The sequence below is a fragment of the Microtus oregoni genome, unplaced genomic scaffold, assembly GCF_018167655.1.
Source record: "Microtus oregoni isolate MIOR12 unplaced genomic scaffold, Mior012 000011F_ref0000422, whole genome shotgun sequence".
Classification (NCBI taxonomy): Eukaryota; Metazoa; Chordata; class Mammalia; order Rodentia; family Cricetidae; genus Microtus; species Microtus oregoni.
In genome coordinates this window covers 30,423,294-30,444,662 of record NW_024543070.1, presented here as the reverse complement: position 1 = coordinate 30,444,662, position 21,369 = coordinate 30,423,294, and the positions used below count along the sequence as shown (strand labels likewise).

At 36.0% G+C, this 21,369-nt stretch overlaps 1 protein-coding gene across 6 annotated transcripts in view; it reads right to left on the bottom strand.

The window, feature by feature from the left end:
• The window catches only part of LOC121453452 (nucleolar protein 4), a 350,206-nt gene that overhangs the window by 195,959 nt on the left and 132,878 nt on the right, over positions 1-21,369 (bottom strand). For all 6 annotated transcript variants that reach the window (XM_041660248.1, XM_041660243.1, XM_041660246.1 and 3 more), the window contains one exon: positions 14,055-14,187. In XM_041660248.1, the coding sequence (XP_041516182.1) occupies positions 14,055-14,187 (133 nt within the window). The remainder of the gene's footprint in view (positions 1-14,054; positions 14,188-21,369) is intronic.

Sequence of the window (21,369 nt, the reverse complement as noted above, 5' to 3'; positions counted from 1 at the left end):
TTAACTAACATGCATGTTTATCTACTTTCAAGAGCCGAATAGGTAAGTGTATTCATAAAGAGGAAGGAAAGTTTTCCCTCAATAACATTCTTGAGATAACTGTGAGGTTTCATACTGCCTATGGATTTTGACCACATTTATCTTTTCACCAACGCATGGTAGATGAAAGGGAAAGAATGTAGGGAGTCCTCAATCGTGTTTACAGGAATAAACTCAGCCTGTTCCTTCATCAATCTCCCTGCTTTCTGAGCACTCTTCGTGTGTGCAATAAAGATATTCAGATGGCTAAGAGAAGGCTAGTGATGAGCCTTCCATCATCCCATAACCCTTTAGTCCATGTTTACCAACCAAAGAGTATTAAACTCATTTGAAGATACAAAGAAAATAATTCTCACATACATTAGACTGCAAATGTTACTGGGAGAGTAGGCACAAGCCCATGCAGTCTCACTTCAAGTTTCTTTTTCTTTAATTGTTTTGTTAGTTTCATAATAAATTTATGATGGATATAGTACAATGTTTGTAAACACTAATGTGAATAGCTAATTTGTTAAGAGTAATATTTCATAAAATACCACTAATAAATTATTTGATTTAACAGTTTCTTCAAACTGTCTTCTTGAGCTCAGTTAAGATCATACACTACTGTTTCATTGTTCAGAGGTGGATCTGGAAGATAAACACAGAAAGCACACATCACTAAACTCTTAGTCAAAGACACTGAATAAAAATGGATTATATCTTACTACAGAGATGAGCAGACAGGGAAGAAACACCAGAACACAGTTTTAGTGCAGATATGAGTTTAGTTTTCAGGCTGTCTCACCCTGAAGGAGTGTACAATGATGGATAAGATAGGATTATTTCTTGGCTCTAAAGCACACCCAGTCAAATGGAGACATGAGGACTGATAAGAAAACAATTATCCTGCAATTTTATAATAAATACAATAAACTATCCTTCCAGTCCCTTTCTTCAATATCCTCCAGCTGTCCTTTCTCTTTATCAACCCACAATCTTACTATGATTCTTATCAACCCAGTAAATAAAGATTTTTATGGTCAATTTACCTCTGTGCTGAGGTTGATTAATCTGTTTGCCCAGCTGTCATACAACTCTAGCTTCAAAGCCTTATTCAACACTAAACTTATTGAGTTGCTGAATTGCCTAAGGAGTAAAGTTGTTTGTCTTTCTTCTTTTCTTTAATAGCAGCTGGCTGACTCAAAGGAGCACAAGAGAATAGTAAAGAAATGCACCATTAATTTGTCTTCCTATGAAATTTTATAAAATATAGTTGTGTGGTATTAACACCAAAGAACTAGAAATTAGAGAAAAGGAAACTGATGCTCAAGACAATCACGTAAGAGAAACCTAGGTGGTTCTCATGTTGCAATAAGATTCAGAAAATGGCTTACAGATAGGTTCACAATGTGTTTGAGCAAGTGAAGCATGCTGGTTCATGCCTAGTTACAGCAACTGGCATACTGAGATGAGAGAATCACCTCTAGTTTGAGAGTAACCTGGGCTATCTAGAAAGGTACAGGCTAGTCAATGATCCATAGCCAGAACCTATCTCAAGACACAAACATACACACACACACGCATGCACACACACACACAGGCACACACAGCCCTGAATAAAAGCACAGAATATGTCTTCTCTAAGAGTCATGAGAACTTTTTACCTGTACAATGGGAGACACACATGACTTAATATTCTGACTGAACATGTCTTGAATCTGCTTCTCAGTTTTAGCAGGAGTCTATTATCTCTCAGGGTACTGATTTATGCAGTCATTCACAGACTAGAAAATGTCAACAAACCTCAAATACAGTATCACTAAATAACTTGGTGGGAAGCAAAATTCCCAAGTCATAACATACTTTGTTGACCTAAGCAGGTGTGTCAAAGCAAGTCTGGTAAACGTCATCCCCTGAATTAATGGAGTGTGATCTAGCTAAGAAGGCTAGCCTGTAGGGTTAAGCCAGCCCCTTAGGGGGCAGGCTTGCCTTGGGCAAGTGTTTACTTATAAATCTGGTGTGCAGGAGCTGGCGCATCTCTTCTGCTTCCTGTTTCTCCGCAGGAACTGTGGTACTGTAAGTCTATTTCTACATTAAAGCTGTATATATTTTTTACAATCTGCCTGCATTCATTTTATGTCAGTACACTTGGCACCCAACATGGGGCTTTGCAGATAATCCGCCCCGAATCAGAGCCTCCTCGGGGCGACCGCTGGGAGCCAGGGGCAACCCCCCTCCGGAGGCCTCCCTCTGCGCACAGATTGTACCCTCTCAGCACTGCTCCTTGCCGGTTTGCTTCTGCCCGAATACGGCTGCAGAAGCAGCTGAGATTCTGAGTGACTCGATTTTTCCTGGCGCCTGCTAGAAAGTCGCCAAATGGGACGGGAGACTTAGCCCCTGCGGTTTGGAATCGGCCAAGTCTGTGCGCCCCGCCCTGTCTGACAGTGGTACAAGCACCTCTGCAACAGCGTGATCAGTACACAGCGCATCCCCTCTCTGCAGGTGGCTTAGTTCAGCCTTGGCCTTCCCTCCCAATTGCTATTTATCAGTCTGGCGTCAGCTCCAACTTTCGGTTTTGAGTCAATTCTTTCAGATTTAGGCCACGTGGACTCAAATGGACTCTTTTGTCACCACTGGCAGGAACCGGTCATTGCAGGTAAAAGTTTTTTTTTTCTTTTATAAATAAAATGTCTAAAAATGTTACAATTCGAGACTTTAACAGCCTTTTTGAGTGTACCATGTGGGAGATTTTACAAGAGGTGTCTATCACTCCACATCTATGGATATTTCTGGAATTCTTAGTTTTCCTTGGCACTATATGGTTTGACAATAGAAATATGATAAAGTCTTTAAGAGACAAATCCAGGATTCTTAAGGCAGAGGTTGAACATTTAAAAACTATTGAGAATGACAACAATCTTCTCAAGAATCAGTTTGAAGTTCTCCAGGAAGAGAACAGATCTTTGTTTAACATGACTCAGTTAACTGAGCAAAATTTAGAAAAGGTACAGACTGATGTTAAGGAAAAATTCATTACTATGGAAGAAGGAACAGCTGATTTGGATCATAAGCTTCTGCAGTCCCTTTCTATAGAAACTAAAACATTAACTGAAAGAATCAAAACTGCTAAATGTGACAATCAAATTTTGTCTAAAGCTTATGACAGATTGGCAAAAAGATTGTCAATACAAAAAGACACGGTTTATGCCATAAAAATTATGTCCAAAGATGAAAAGTTATCTCTAATGGACAAACTTCATACTTTAAAATCCTCAATAAAAGCTTTAAAACATAATTCTGGACAGGAGATACAGACATTACAAAAGGCAATGATAAATAAAATTGAAAAAATTGAGAAACTTCTAAATTCTGATAAAAAAAGAGCAAGGGTAAAAAGACAAATTTTAACTACAACTGTGAGTAAATCCCTCCAGGACAATTTCCGCAAAGCTCTACCTACAGCTCTACCTGCCTTTCCAATAATAACAACAGAGAAGGTGATTGGTTCCAGAAACCCTAGGGTCATCAAGGAAGATACATGGGAGCCTAGTTGGTTTAGGGTTGAGGGGATGGGAAGATATTTTATGGAATTAGGGGTATATTAAAAAAAAGGGGGGATTAACTGGTTTGATGGGATGATTGGTATTTGTGAATTACTGTTTTTAGAAAATTATATTGGTACTGTTTCCTGTATATTGATATATTAAATATTGAATGTGAGTGTTCCTACCTCTATTTTTGTATAAGAGTATGCTTATATTGTATTGATACATCTACCATATCACAATGTACATTTCTACCTCTGATACATTTGATATGTAATGACATTGTTTACAGGTGAAGATCATTTTCTTCATATATTGCACAGTTGTTTATTCTCTCAGTCTTCAAGTTAGATAGGTATTGAGAATTATATGTTTGTCATATTTATTTTTAGGTTAATCAGGTCTTTTAGATACATAGAGATGATATTTAGTATAGATAGTATAATCTTCAGCCTCTTCAAAGAGCTGTAGAAAATGGCCTTTAATCTAACCTAGAATTCTATGCCAACGAGACACAATTACTTACTCCTGGCAACGCCACTCTACTCCCAAGAGAACGTTGAGCACCAAAGACACTCCACTGGGAGCTTGTGTTCTTGGCAGAACTGGCCTTTGGGTTAAGAAAAGCCCATACCTCAACTACTGACAAAGATATAAAACAGGATTGTCTTATCTTGCCAAGACAGGGTAGGATAATTCTAAAAAAGTTCCTTACATTTATTAATGGTATGTCAGTTATGTTAGGCCTTAGCCAAAGTTGGTTGACTCAACATTGCAAACAAGACTTTGGGTGATTGCCCAGGTAGTCAGTTGTCTCTGTCATTTGTTGCACATTTTGGATATCTCTCATTTGTTAAGTAATATTTACTCCCTTCTCAGATCTTTGACAGAGTTGAAGATTATATCATTGTAGTTACCCTCTACATTATTTAGACTCCTTGAGATAGAATGTCTAGCAAATCTTTTGTTCTCAATATTGTCTGTTATATTTATTATTTGTTATTATTGTTTATAGTTGTATTTGGTTTAGTTCTGTCTTATTTAGACAAAAGGGGGAAATGTAGGATTAAGCAAGCCCCTTAGGGGGCGGGCTTGCCTTGGGCAAATGTTTACTTATAAATCGGGCGCGCAGGAGCCCGGGAACCATGGTACTGTAAGTCTATTTCTACATTAAAGCTGTATATATTTTTTACAATCTGCCTGCATTCATTTTACGTCAGTACACTATCCTTTGAGGCATGGCATGATCCTAGATTCAGATGGGAATACAAGGTATTTCTTTAAGTACTCATTAACATGGCAACCATATACATAATATGAAAGAGATGCTAAGAGGCAGAGCTTTAACTTGGGGAAAAATAGCAGACTTACCAACACAGCCTTACAAGAAAGACAAATGTAATAACCTTGAAAACTCATTTTAAGTAAATGCAGAATTAAGTAAATATGAGCTATTTTTAATATTTAGGATTTAGATATAAGGCAAATTTTTCTTCCGTCTGCTTTTAGAAACATAATCATCACTTACAAGGAATTTTAAATGATAAAATGTACATGTGCATGCAAGTGCACACACACAAATATAGCTAAAGGATTTAATAATCAAAATTGGTTAGAATTCATAGTAAATTACCTTCTAATTGCCTGCTCTTTTTTATATTACTCATATTTTGTATCTATTGCTGAAAATTATGATCTAATTATTTATAGAGCAATTTCCATTAAAAGTACATTCTAAAAGCTTCATTAGTTAAACTACCTTTACTCAAAAAATAATTAAATAAAATCATCAAGCAAATAATTTAATTTGGTATTAAAGAAACTTGATGAGAATAAAATGACAGCTTTGTCGTATTTTCAGGTATTTTAAATACAGAAATGTTTGGGATTTAAACATGGAGAACAAAACCACGTTTACAAACAGGCTTAATTTTAAAGCTAATTTTATTACATTTTTGTTTGAAAAAAAAAACTTTTAGTCCACACAAAACTTCCAGAAAAATCTTAAAACTGCTAAGTAACAGATTTTAAAATGCAGAAGAACAATCTGACTTACATCAACAGGAGAATCTCTAGGGAATTTGACATTCAGACTAAAAACACTTTTAATAGGTTTTCTAATTAAAACTCAACATCATAAAAAAATTAACCACTAAATTTAATTTCCCACCAAGTATAGTTGTACATCATTCTTATTAAAACCATGTTTTATTAGATTTCCTAACTAAATTAAATGTTGATCAGTAGATGCATTTAATACGGTTTATATGCCTTAAAATTCACAAAACTACCGTATTTAGCCAAATTGGATGCAGTTTTAGTCAGGAGCCTATTTTACTGAAATGTCTCTTTCAAACCCATTGAGCAATAGAAGAGGATTGCACATAAACACTGCATAGCTATATGTCATCTCCATAAGTGTGTGTTCTCAATTTACATCCAGTGTGTCCAATTTTCAGCAAATAGTCCCAAATGGACTGAATATTTCCTAGTATTAGAGAGGCATTTTCATAAATTATAAAAGAACCCATGGCAACTGCCACAAGGAAGGACAGAGCTGAACCCTACACAACCTCTCCTTCTGAAAGAAATTTAGACAGTGTTGGGTGGAACAGCGTTTGTGCAGGAGACTTTGCACTTGCAGTGGCTGCCATTGTGGAACTCTGGGGTAGCCCTGGAGAGCTGGAGAGAAGTAGGTTGGCAGCACCGGCTCCTACATGTCCATCTAGTTTGATAGGTCTCAAAAAACCTACACAGAAGCTCAACAGGCTCTAAATTTTACGATAAATTTTAATGCAGGAGATTTATGCTGTGAGTTAAGCACACAGTCTAAACTGGGATAGAAGAAAATGTAGGACCCGATTTCCTCTCTCTCTATTTTCTGATTCATCATGCAAGCAGAACATTCTATTTTTAATCCACACCATTCACACTTCCCCAGGGCTATTGTCATTCTACTTGTATAGGTATTGCTACTAACTGAAATGGAAATGCACGGAATTTCAAGTACTATTTAATTTGCTATTCTTAAAGGTCGGGCTACTCTAGAGCTTTAGAATGGACCAATTGTAGTAATATGAATGGCAGGGCTGCGTTCCCAGCACCCCGGCCACCTGCCCGGCTAGCTTATGCCCAAAATAACAACACACAAACTGTATTCATTTAAACACTGCTTGGCCCTTTAGCTCTAGCCCTTACTGGCTAATTCTGATATCCCGATCAACCCATCTCTAATAATCTGTGAGCACCGGTCTTACCGGGAAGATTCTAGGTCCATCCTGGGTCGGAGCTGAATCGCGTCTGCCCGGGAGAGAAGAGCATGGTGTCTCTCTGGGGTGTCTGCTCCCGAGAGGAGAGCTGTGGAGTCTGAGCTCATTTCCTCTTCCTCCCAGCGTTCTGTTCTGTTTACTCCTCCCACCTATCTTCTAACCAATGAGGGCCAAGCAGTTTCTTTTTATTTAACCAATGACCTTCCTCCATCAACCAATGGAATGGGACAATTTCATATAGTTCTGACACCTTATGTTTATTTTTATATTATCTAACCACTCCAGTATTCAATTCACATGTGGAATGGATGGGGATGATTAACTCCTTGTCCCTTACTCTTGTCCACAATCCACTTAAGGACCAAACAAACAGTTCCTTTTTAGAATTATACCTCTGAATAGTTTATTTCCTTTTTTTTTTTTTTGACTACCCAACACTAAAGTACTTGTACTATTTAGGATGTATTTTATGAAATGTATGTATTTGAGAGAGGCCGAAATCCCCAATAAGGAAGCAAATTGACTCAAAGAAGCTGTTTATTATAGAAAAGAAAAAAGCTGAAAACAATATAAAATATTTAAATAGTTTTCTTAAGAACATATTTTAGGGCTACTATTCTACATTATTATTTGGGGGTAATGTTCTCTTATTAGTGTGTTACTATAGGAAGTACTCATGTAATGCCAAATAGCAATTCCAGTCCTCTAAGAGAGACTTGTTGAGATGTGCTCATCTAACAAGGCCATACAGTGCTTAGTGGACTTTGACCGGATTAATTTTTCCAGAGGGTGTTTATAAGAGATGCTGAAATCTCAGAAACTGTCCATTTACACATGAGCTCAGTCTTATAAGCAAACTCTGTCTTCTATTCAGAAGGAAGGAATTAGAAACACTAGATTCCAAAAGTTACTCAGATGTTTTATTCCCATAATAACCTGGGCATAAGTAACACAAGATATAATGGTTAATCTTCATGGCTAACTTGACTAAGTTTAGAATAACCACATAGACAGACCTGTGTGTGTCACTGGGGGTATTTCCAGAAAAGTTTAACTTAAAAAGGAAGAACATTTCTGCATGTGAGCAACACTACCCTGTGGGCTGGAATCTCTGATTATACAGGAAAAGGGAACTGAGCATAGAAAGTCATCTTTCTCCGATCAGCTGCCTTCTGCCACATACCTACCCCACTAAGATAGACTAATTCCATTCTACAATCTTAGGAGATAATACAATGTGGCCAGTTTATCATGTGATAATGTTACTGCAATGAGAAACTAACTACTTCAATGAAGAATAAAGCTGATTTTATCTATTTTTTTATATATATATTCTAGGGGCTAAGATTTCATTATGTAGCCGGGACGGGTCTTAACTCTATATTCTCTATTCTTAATATTTTGCATGCTGAGCAGCAGATTTATGCCACCACTCCTCACATAATATATTTTATACTATCATTTAACTATTTTTTCTGAAGTTAATATTCCTAATTACATCTTCTTAGTAGAGACTTAGATAATAAGTCACATTACAATTTATTATATATAATTAACCACGATTGTTGTAAGATCACATATATGCATATATAATTACATATGTGCTTTACAGTATAGTGCTTGTATTTGAATTAACCACTAAAATCCAATGTAATGTTTTTGAATAGAAAATAACCTGACCAGTTTGAATATATCAAAAGCATTTTTATAAAGCACATATTATGATGAAATATGAAATTTTAACTCTAGTCAATGAGTCACACATTTCTAAATGCTAACAGAATTATCAAATGTATTATTGAACAAAAATTATGGAATATAAATATTTTACATGTTTTAAAATCTAATTTTGGGTGGAAGTTGAGGTGACTGTTGAAAATGAAACTGCATGTTTTTTTTCTTTTTCTAGACATTTATACACACACAGATACTGTTAAAAAGTTGTTGATCCAATAATGAAATAGTCATGAGTGACATAACCTTCAGTAGATGGAAGAGCATGTATGTGATGGTGTTCCCATAACATCACATCCTTCAGGGACATCATAGCTGCCTTCATTTATGGAAGCACACCAATGTTCACGCAATGGTACAGTCACTAGTGACATATTTCTGTGGATGTGTCCCTGCATGACTACATCAAACCCAATACCAAACCCAATTTGCCAAAAACAAAACAAACAAACAAAAAAACCAAAGAACAACAACAAACCCCCTACTTTGCTACATTGGTTCAGACATAGCACAGTCACAGCACATAAGGACACTGTGTTCATAAAGTTACTGTCCAATAATAGGAGGTGTTAAGAGCAGAAATACAGATTTTCTGTTGTAAACCTTCAGTTTTAAAGCCGATTAATATGAAAAGCGGACAATTATAGGGATTACCTCAACTTTTTTTAACATCCTTTTTAGTGTTTTTTAAGGAGAAATAAGTGAAAAAAAGCAACAACTCACCGTGACTACAAAAAGAAAAATCTGTTGTAAAAATTTTGAGTTAAATCGGGTACAAATATCCACTTACAAAAAAATATATCAGAAGTAGTTCACAGTACAGTCTTTAATTTAGGAAACCAAGAAGATTGCTTTGACCCTACCAACGAGAATCAGATGCATCATTAAACCGAAGCTTCAAGACTGCTCCCAGGGCAGCTACTCTCGTCAGCTATCCTGTACCAGGCACCCTCAGAAAGCAAGTGTCAGACACTTTAGGCAAAATAACAGCCCAGAGGAGGAAAGGTAGTTTGCTGTTGCTCAAGGAATCATAGAGTCTGAGATGTAAAGGTGAGGAACTCACAGGGTGGCATTTTTACCTGGGATCTGTTTAAATGGCTTCCATAGGATAAAAGTAACAAACAGGCAGTCTCAGAATCCAGGAGGGAGTGTATGTTAGCTCTGGAGATGTTTCCTGAAACTCTGAACCACAGCCATTGCAAGCCCAAGCTGTATCCCTGGCCTACAGAGCAACTCTGAGGACCACACGCTTCCTCAATTTAAGCAAACTCAAATGTAAACAAAGTCTTTAGGTGAATTTAACCCAAAAATATTTTTTAAGCCTATTAAACTATTTAAACATGGAAACATGATTTCTTTAAACGAGAAATAGGGGTAAAATGTTTCCTATGCAAAGGCCATGATTTTCACATATTTCTTATAGTTTTTTTTAAATCAGAGTCTATGTATTTTGTCTTTACTAAGTGAGGGAAGCAACATGGCCTGCAAATGAGCCAAAGAAACTATTCTACACTGATCATGAAATAAGTCTCTCATAAATTCTTCATTCAGTGTCTGTTTTCTTGAACTTTGCTGAATTATCTGACCCAGTGCAAGACATTTTCCTGCCTGTCTTCCCTCTCTCCAATATATCAGAATTTGATGACTAGATTGCAAATCTTCCATAAACAGAGAAATTAAAACAAAATAGAAAGGTGTTAATTTTCAGTCTTCATTTTATATGATGCTCAAAAAAGACATTATGTAAACCTGCTCATGTTACAATTTCTGGAATTTCAAAAAGCCACAGCATACTACTTCAGTCTCTTCAGCAAAGATTCTCAACTTGATGCTAAAGGAAACGAACAGTTTGCTCTAATTTTTAATATTGTTGTTTGTTCAGATTTTAAAAATGACCTTGGTTAGGTTTTAGTGGATAGTGAGGCTGAAACAGGAGGACCAGAAATGTGAGGCTAGCCTGGACTACATGGAATCCTGTTAAAATGAAATAACACGCAGAAAATACAAGGACAATAAAAGATTTTAGATCCAGTAAAATGAAAGTTTTAGCCAATTATTAAATAGGAGTTTATATCACTATTTCTCCCAACATTTTTACACATCTGATTTATGGGTACAGACAAAGGAGCTCTCTGCAACAATACAAGAGTATCCTTCACTGTCTGACACCACGTGCAGTTATTTAAATTTAAATTATATGCTATTCATATTGAAATGCTCCCCACTCAGACTAGCCGTCTGTTGAGTCCACAATATGGACTGTGACCGCCATATGGAGCAGCACAGTCCTAGAATATTCCCATCCTCAGAGATGCCCACTGTGTCACACTTTTTACTCTTTTTTCAAACTTTTCTTTAAAACATCTCCCCGTGCTTTCTCCTCAGCAGCAAGATTCTGCTTTGCACAGAATCTAGCTGTTTGTACCTGTAGAACTGTTTGAACTCTAGCCACAAAGGATGTCTTTGTCATATCTGGAGAAGTCACACTTGTCTCTAGGGGGAAACATGTGACAAACATGTAGTCAGTAGCTGTATGGAGCCTGCTAGAAATCTGCCCAGTGAGTCAGGGATCAGCAGTGTGGAGGCTGAGAAGCTCTGCCCTATAAACTCTACACTGGACTCACAATGGGATGCTCGCCCAAAATTAGATTAGCTACAACACAAAGACAATCCAAAGACTAATATACACTATCCACAAGAAAGTAATATATCCCAAACAAACCTAGACTTAGGACCTAAAACATACAGTAACTTTAAAAAGACACATATTTTAAAATGTTATCACTATAAATTCTTATTTTTAAAGAGCAAAATGGTTTCTCATACAAGCTAGATAGATCATTTTCACTTCTTCATATTATATCTTACATGAAAGTTGGGGCTATGACTTTTAAATATTTATTTATTTGCTTACCATTATACACAAAGATACACACACATGTATGTTGGCACACACAATATTTTATAGACACATTCCAATGCACACACATATACAAATATATAATCTTGTAAAAGAAGGATAATTAGGTATGAATGACATAAGATAAAGAGCATACTATAATTATAAAATACGATAAAATAGTACAAGTATATGTAAGTGTGTGTTTGTGTGCACATACACATGCATATAGGGGTATAAGTAATTACACAGTGTGGTGGTAGCATGAATTACTTAGGAGAATTCCATCATCGGGAAAAAGATATGGAAATATCTAAATTTCATTTTGCAAACCATAATTATGCTAGAAAGCTACACCTTAATTATTTAAATGATGGAACATGTAAGAACTATCTGAAATGGAGCACATGACAGGAAACTCAGTATGAGAAGACTTATGAATTAATAATTCTTGCAAAACAGAAGAGAAAGGGTAATAAATGAGAAAGTAATGTAGTTTCATATGGTAATGAGTTCTTTGAAGAATATTAACAATTAGGGGATAGACAGAGGGAGGTGGACCTTAGGCAGATGTCTTTTTATAGACAGCAGGTCTTGAAAAAGAAAACTGAGGATTCGTGTGGGTGCAAATGTTATTGGAAGTAACATTAGTAGATTCCCTTTCCCAAGTGGTGAGTATGAGGACAGAGTTAAGGAATACACCCATCATCTGTGAGCAGAAAGTGGCCAGGAGCTCACAGAGATGACAGGAAAGCAAAGGTCTCATTATCTTGCTTTCAGGTCAAGATCCTAATGATGTATGAGGAAGGGGGAAACCTCTCATGTTCTAGAAGGAGAGATGACCCCAAGGAAAACTCAATGGGTAGTGTGAGCCAGAGCACTTAATATCTAAGAGGAGGGTTGGAAGGAGGTCAGTGAAGATCAACCAAGGTTCATATGCAGCAGGCATCAACACACAGCAGTGTTTTCCCCAGAAATAACACTGGATGTTGTTCCATGCATCTTATTAAATCAGTATAGGTTTTCATCACAGGAATTGTGTCCTAGCAAAAGATCTACAACTGGCAATTCCAATTAAGAAAGCAATGACTTTTTGTAATTATGTATACAACTTTCTGCTTCCATTAATACCCATACGCCAGAGGAGGGTGCCAGATCTCATTACAGATGGTTTGGAGCCACCATGTGGTTGCTGGGAATTGAACTCCAGACCTCTGGAAGAGCAGACACTGCTCTTAACCACTGAGCCATTTCTCCAGCCCCCGACTTTTTGTAATTAGAGGCATCTCCCTGAAATGTACATTCTCTAAAATTATATATAAAAATGAGAACATAAACAGGTAAATTGCATTTATTACAGTATACATATATAATAACTGATATATGCACATGTGATGCTGGCATCATTGAATATCTATTTATTTTAGAACAAAGTGACAAGAATTTCTTTATAGTTTTTTCAAATGAAAGCCCTTTTTCTTAACAGCTCCTCTACTGTATAGCAAGTCAGACATAATCTTGAAGTCACTGACAACAGTCTCTTTCTTTTAATCATGATGATGTGATTTCCACCCCACTTATACACTTCTAAAATGAGGGAAAGAGAACTCCATGTTGGGGACATTTGCATATTTAACACAAGGGATATCTTAAGTCTTTCTGATGTCGATTAAATTTGAAATCATCCTGAAACTCTGGGAACTTTTAAAGATATGTTTTAATAACAAGTTTCATCAAAAACAAAAAAATCAACATAAAAAAATCAAGAAAAGATTTTTTCCTAATTACTGATATAGTGAAAAAACTTACCAGTCGAAAGAGTCATGTAAACATAGACTGAACTAATAAAACAATTAAATTATCCAGTTTCTGTTTACACAATTTCATTTTACACCAGCTATTATATTTACTTGTATCAAATTTGATATTTACAATGACAGAAATCAGAGTTTTTGAAGTTTTTAGAGCCTAAAGCACTGACTTTCAGTTGAATTTTCTATAATATTCAGATTTGTTTCCAGATCAACAGTGGGAAGAGTTAGGAATCTTCCTGAGATTCTGGGATAAAAAATGACAGTCTTCACTTCCTTCCCTTTAGTCAGGAGCTCAGAATCAAAGCAAAGTAAATTTTCCCTACAGTATCACTATCATGAGATTGTCTTTTAATATATGGTCCGTTATACCTTTATATTTAGGACTAGGTTGTTAGGTCAAAGAAAGTTTAATCATCTTTAAACTCTTGATTTACTCAAAAGTAAATGGTAATATAAGAAACCATCATGATAGACATCCAACTACTCTCCTGCAGCACATTCTATATTTGAGAAGCAAAACAGGAATGTGCTTGGATTTCATAACATCTTTTTATAAATCAGTCTAACACTTTAATTTTGAAAAGAGTACTTAAATCTAAAAATAATAAAGTGGATGACATAACCCGAGTGCCCAGAAAAAGTCTCCATAGAAACAGATTTTTTTAAAAAAATGGACACAAGAATGAAGAGGTGGTTCTGATTTTAATAGATTCTTACTCATTGCTAGGCTTCAATGCTTTGTTTATTCATTTGTTCGGTATGAAAGGCTTACCATCTTGCTGGCCATGGAGAGTCTGGGGACTTTGCATTCTTTCTTCCAGATTCGAGCTAAGGTCAGAGTTCACGGCTGACATCCTTGTTGAATCACTCATATCAAATTCATCACTTTCTATAGAACTTTCATCCTGAAATGGTTTGAAAATATAGTTAGGCACCAAAACATGTAACTGTGTGCCAATAATTATTCTGTCTGTGTGCTCAATGAGAGGCTTGATGGGAAACCTCCTTTAGCCAATGGCCTTTGAGAGGCTGGACTAGGTTGAAGAGTGACTTTGGGATACCAAAAATTGCAGTCCTGCCTACTCGTCCCTCCTCTTTTCCTGTGCTTCACACCTAATTGTTGGACCCCCATTTCTGTTCCGTGAGTTCCTTTTTTTTTAAAATATTTATTTATTTATTTATTTATTTATTTATTTATTTATTTATTATGTATACAATATTCTTTCTGTGTGTATGCCTGAAGGCCAGAAGAGGGCACGAGACCTCATTTCAGATGGTTGTGAGCCACCATGTGGTTGCTGGGAATTGAACTCAGGACCTTTGGAAGAGCAGGCAACGCTCTTAATCACTGAGCCATCTCTCCAGCCCCTTTTTAAAGAAAGAAAAACCTCAGTATACTCTATTTGGATTAGCTTGGAATTGACTTGTGTTCCCCCCATTTGACATGTTCTGTGTCAGAGGTTACCCAGTCAGTAATCATCAAGTTCTAAATGTGGTTCTCACTGATAAATGTTTGGAACAGTAAATGATGAAATCATTTCTCCCTTTAAGACTTGTCAAGGATTTTGAATACATAAACACAGCATTATGCACGGTACCATTGTAAAGGTAGAATAACGTGTTAAGAGAAGAAGCAATTTAGGAATTAAGCCTGAACATGAAAATAAAAATGTTCTTAATGAATTTGTCTTAAAAGAGGTGACCATAAAACATGATGGAAAAGAAAATGTAAGTTTTACTATAAACAAAATGACTCAGTAAAAATTATAAGCACTGATCATATAATGCAGTGATAATTTTTCATTAGCAAACAGAATGGACTCCAATAATAAACCATATGTATAGATTCAATGTATTTGATACAGAGAAGGAATTTTTAACATCTTTTACAAATGAGTATAATAGATGATTTATAGATGATAGAATGATAGATAGATAGATAGATAGATAGATAGATAGATAGATAATTATTGAGGGTACATAGATGATAGATATGTGGGATACATCATGGATAGGTTGGTAGATACCAAATAAATAAATCATATGGTTATAGATGATAGATAAATAGATAAGATTATATATGGATAATAGGTGGTCCATAGAGGAGAGGTAAATGATTTATGTAGCTAAATAATACAAAGCTATCTTATAATCAGAGAGAACACTGAAATCACAAAAGGCATTCTAAATAACATGGTATAAAACTCTTTCACTAAAAACCAGGTCACAAAAATGTCTACCATATGGATAAGTCAGAAAAAATGTTAAGTATGAACAGTTAATGAACTGAGATAGGTATACTTTATTATTTTTGAGGATATCAGGTAATTACAACATTGCTCTATACTCTTTCTTCCCTCCAAACCCTCACATACACCTCTCATTGCTCTGTTTCAAATTCATGACCTCTTTTCCCTTCTTTTGTTATATGCATATATGTATGAGTATACACATGCAAGTTCTTAAGTGTCACCCACTTGTTCTGTATAATGTTAATTAGATGAATGTTTTCAGGATCTGATCACTTGGTATTGAGTAACCAATTGGTGTGTTCTTTTTTAGGGAAGACTATTTTCCCAAATCTCCACATTCTTGTAGTTTTTGTTTAGGATTGAAGTCTTGCAAGCTTCCAAAGGAGGGGTCAACCAACAGTCCTATCCTGCTATGACACCTATGAGCAAATCAACTATCAGCATGACATGGTGCTGTAGGAAGTCTTACAACCAGTGGTAACCCACCCACTGGGGTGTGGCTTCTTATACTATCTAAGCCATTGTAGAGCATGTGTTTGCCCTCTTTCTGGTTGCTAGATTTGGGTTCTGTTCTCCGTTCAAGCAAAGGATTCTGATTTATGAGTTTACCCCTAAATAAATAACCAACTATTTCTCAGTTCTGAGCTAGAGTGGTATTTCTTTTAAGCATCCTTTCACATTTGGCACCCAACGTGGGGCACAAATCCATGACACTGAGATTAATAGTCTCATGTTCTACCGACTGAGTTAGAATATTGTATGCATGCATGCTTCTGCCTCTGTTTAAAACATTTTTATATGTTAATATATTTATCATATTGCAATGTACATTTCCAACTCTGATCAAGATATATATGCATTTTTTGCAGTTTGAGGTCATTGTCCTCACTTGATGCACATTTGTTTATTGTATAATATTCTAATATGAGGTCTTAGTCTATAAGTTATATAGGTATTAAGAATTATTGATCAATAGTCATCTGTCATACTTAAAGTTAGACTAATCAGGTTTCTTAGATACATAAAAGATTATATTCTGCATAGATAGGTAATCTTCAACCACTTGAAAGAGCTGAAGAATATGGCATTTAAATAACTTAGGTTTTTGTTGAAGTGAGACACGATTGTTCCTGGCAGCACCGATCTATTCCTGAGAGAATGTTGAACACCGAAGACACACCACTTGGAGCTTGTTTTCTTCTTGACAAAACTGGCTTTTGGGCAAGGAAGTGCCTATGCCTCAACCACTGACAAGATACATAGTTTCCAGAAATGGATAAGCAGGACTGTCAAATATTGCCAAGGCAGGGTAAGACAGTTTTGAAAATTTTCCTGCCTCTGAAAATGGTCTGTCAGTTATTCTAGGCCTTAGCCAAAGTTGGTTACTTCAACATTGCAAATGACACTTTGGGTGATCTCCCAGGTAGCCAGTTGTCTCTGTCATTTGTTGCACATTTGGAAAGTTGCTTGATTGCACTTCCTGCTTACTTAAGTAATATTATTTCCCTTCTTGGATCTTCAATAGGGTTGAAGACTAGATAGTTGTAGATACTTTCCTCTCATGACTTGGCCAATTTATTTATTAGACTAGTTAGGATAGAATAATTATTGAATATATTTGTTCTTATTGTACATAATTTTGCATTAGGCTTAGAACGCTCTTATTTAAACAAAAGGAAGAGGTGCTATAGGAAGTCTTACAGCCAGTGGTTACCTGCCCACTGGGCTGTGGCCTCTTATACTGTATAAGCATGCCATGCATCAGCTCTCTTTCCAGTTGCTGGATTCAGTTTCTGTTCTCCCTTCAATCAGAGGATTGTGATTTTTGAGTTTACCCCTAAATAAATAACCATATATTTCTCAATTCTGAGCTAGTGTGGGATTTCTTTTAAGCATCCTTCCCCAATGCAGTCAGTATGTAGTAGTGGCATACATACTAGCACACTAATGAACAGCTCCTAATTGGACTTAGAATCTACTTATCAAAAGGAAAAAAACACGCCTGGTACTGGAACCCAAGCTAATTACTCAGTGATACTGAAGGCACACATATTGGTAGGGGATCTATACTCACTAATTTACTAAACCAGCAGAATTCCTAACAATAAGTATAAACATTTGTCCTTAAACTACAGATAAGCATAGCCATCACCACCCATCAAGAAAAGTTCTCTTAGACAGTAGGATGCTCAGCTCCAGTTTCACTGAAGCAAAGAGCTTGTCCTTATACTTCAAAGTAATTTCTTTGCTGATTACAAGATGCTGTTGGTTTTATGTAGTTTCAAAAAGGAAATTAAGAACTTTTCCTATTCAAAGAAGCTATTTCTTCAACCTTGGGATACTTCAGATTTCATGGTTACAAGGCAAGTATTTTACCCATTGAGCAACTTTTCCAACTTTAATAGATGTCTTTATAAGTAAATATTTTAAATATTCAGCATTTATTATTTTTGCTGGGGGCCACCATTGTACACCCAGAAGATAGTTAGCATGAACCCTTTGCCTCCTTCCATCATGGGCGTCTGTCCTGAGGATTGAACTCAGATCATCAAGATTGGCAGTCAACACCTTATACCTGCTGAACTATTGTGCCAGATTAAGTATTTCTTATATATAACACAAATAGCTAATGAGATAAAACTATTTCTATAGGATTTATGGACATGTAAAATGTGTGCGTGTGTTTGTATAAAGAAGGGCAAGATGCAAAGTCTTAATCGTGTTCCCTGTTCTGTGAAATGACTACAAAAAATGCTAAGCATTGTAGGTAATCAGTATAAATTTATCATCATTAAATGATACTTATCAGCATATTTTTTTAGAAGTTTGGACGAAAGATTAACAAACTTTCTTGTTAAATGTACTATTTCTTAATGTGGCTTCAATTGTTGTGAATAAAGACCATGAAGAAAAGCAAGTTGTGAAATGAAAGGATATGTTTAGCTCACATATCTCAAGTCACAGCCCACTGAGGAAAGTCAAGGCAGGAACCTGGAGGCAGGAAATGAAACAAAGACCATAAGAAACAATGCTTACTTGTTTGTCCCCCATGAAATCTTAGTTTGTTTTTTTTTTCCCTATATGAGTCCACAGTGGGCTGATCCCTCTCACATCAGCCATTAATCAAGAAAATGCCCCACAGGCTTGCCTACAAGTAATCTGATGAAGGCATTTACTAAATTGAGATTTCTCTTCCCAGACATGTCTAAGTTTGTGTCAAATTGACAAAAAAAAAAAAAACTATCAGCACATTTGCCACACAGTTTTGCTCTTTAAAAATACTAATTTTAAAGTATTTGTTATCATTAGTAAATTAACAATAGGAAAATTTGTAATTTTCTTTAACATTACCTTATGAAGTATAAGTGGTTTATCATAAGTCTTGTTGTCAAATACCAGTTTTACATACTTATACAACCTGAATAAATACGTAATTATACAGCCTAAGCTAAAAGCATGCACTCATTCTATAATTGTATTCCAATTACTTTCCAATTCTTAACTAAATTATTCTTTTTAATAAAATAAAATTTATAGAATTTAAAGAATTAAGATTTATAGAATCTAAATTATTTTTGTCAGCATGGAAATAAATTAAACTATAATCAGAGAAAAACAAACGATTTCTAAGTGTTAAATTTTTAAAAGAAGCTTTTCTGAGACTACAAAGTGTGATTGTTATTATTATGCAGTTGTTTCTCCAGGATCATTTTTAAACCACTTGTGTGAGACTTTCTACACAAGCCTCTGCTTGGTGTTGTAATAAAACCGGGGGCAATCATTCAGGGAAGTCCATTACATATATTATGGATTACATATATTATCTACCTAAATATACTTGAAAATTCATCTCCACATTTCTGAACATGCCTTTTCCCTACTCACAAATTCCAGGCCAATGTCTACACCATAATAAATAAACAACCCAATTGCTACCATACAGGGCAGTGAAAATTTCATAATCTTTCATCATTAGTTTTGGAAATTTATCCAGTCATTCACTATCAGCAATAGTATGTTAAATATCCTAATGTTCAAACTTCTTCCTGTATTGCATCCCTGAAACTTTCTAATCAAAGCAAAGAAATGTCTTCTAAAGATTTTTGATTATTATTATTTTCTACTCTGTCTTCTATACCCATAATTTGGAGGTTAGATCTTTTTATGCTATCATAAAATTTCCTCATATTCTGTTAATTTTAAAATTTACCTATCTTAAGAGAGACATGCTTTGAGTGTGTCTAGGTTAGCTAGATTTGTAGAGGGAGGTCACCAAAAAAGAGTCAGCCACACAGTCCTAGGTAGGCTGCCTAGGCTCCAGTGAATGACCTTACATTGTTGCACATAGTGGCATCACTAACTGAACTCAGTGGGTTTAAAAAGAGGACGTGAAATTGGGAGTGTGTTTGGTTTGAATATATGTGGCCTTTATAGACTCATTTGCCTGAATGGTTGGCCCAGATGGAGTGGCATTATTAGGAGTAGGTGTGGCCTTGTTGGAGGAAGTGAGCTCCTGTGGAGGCAGACTTTGAGGTCTCACATATGTTCAAGCCATGACCAATGTCTTAGTCTTCTTCTGCTGCCTTTGGATCAAAATGTAGAATTCTCAGCTCCTTCTCCAGCACCATGTCTGCCAGCATGATGCAAAGTCCCTTCACGATGATAATGGACTGAATCTCTGAAACTGTAAGCCAGCCCCAGTTAAATGTTTTCCTTTGTAAACTGGCCTTGTCTCATAGTCACACTGATAAATATCTCGAATATCACCATAGAACCTTCGTCCAGTGATGGATGGAGATAGAGACAGAGACCCACATTGGAGCACTGGACTGAGCTCCCAAAATCCAGTTGAAGAGCAGAAGGAAGGAGAAAGTGAGCAAGGAAGTCAGGACTGAAGGGGTTGGTCCACCCACTGAGACAATGTGCCTGAGCCAATGGGAGCTCACCAAATCCAGATGGACTGGGACTGAACGAGCATGTGATCAAATTGGACTCTCTGAATGTGGCTGACAGTGGGGGCTGACTGAGAAGCCATTGATAATGGCACTGGGACTTGTTTCTATTCCATGTACTGGCTTTTTGGGACCCTAGTCTATTTGGCTGCAAAGCTTCCTAGGCCTGGATGAAGGGGGAGGGCCTTGGACGTCCCACAGGGCCGGGTGTTCTGCCCTCATACAGGGAAGGGGAGGGAGGAAGAATGTAGGGGAGCAGGAGGGGAATGGAAGAGGGGGAGGAAGTGGAAATTTTTAAATGGAAAAATAAAAAATAAATAAAAATAAAAAGAGTTTTCTTTATAAGAGTCTTGGTGTCTCTTCACAACAATAAAAACCCTAAGAGAGAGGGAAACAAAGGAATACCTGAGGGGAATTGTGAGGCAAAGGGGACAAACATAGTCAAAATGCTTAGCATGTTTATATAAAATGTTCTAATAATAAACCCTTTTAAAATGATTACAAGAGAGAATCATCATGGAGCTATGCATTTCTCTTTTTATTTTTAAGAATTATGAGTTAATCTTATTTTCATTGACCTAGATATTAAATGAAATGTTCTCATACCATCCGGACTATTGAATCTGCTGAGATAGTGTAATTGAATGTCATTGAGTAACAGAAAGCATTTCCATAGAAGTTCATTCTGAATTTTTCATCCATGGAATAATAAGAAGTAATAATTTATGGCAATCCACTAACTTTTAAGGATTATATATACTAAATATGTACCTTAAATCTACTTACCTTATTCCTCTCTAGGCTAGATCATATCTTATATCAACTATTTTAAATCAATAACAATAATTAAAATGCATGTGTTATGAATGAGCCAGACATTGAG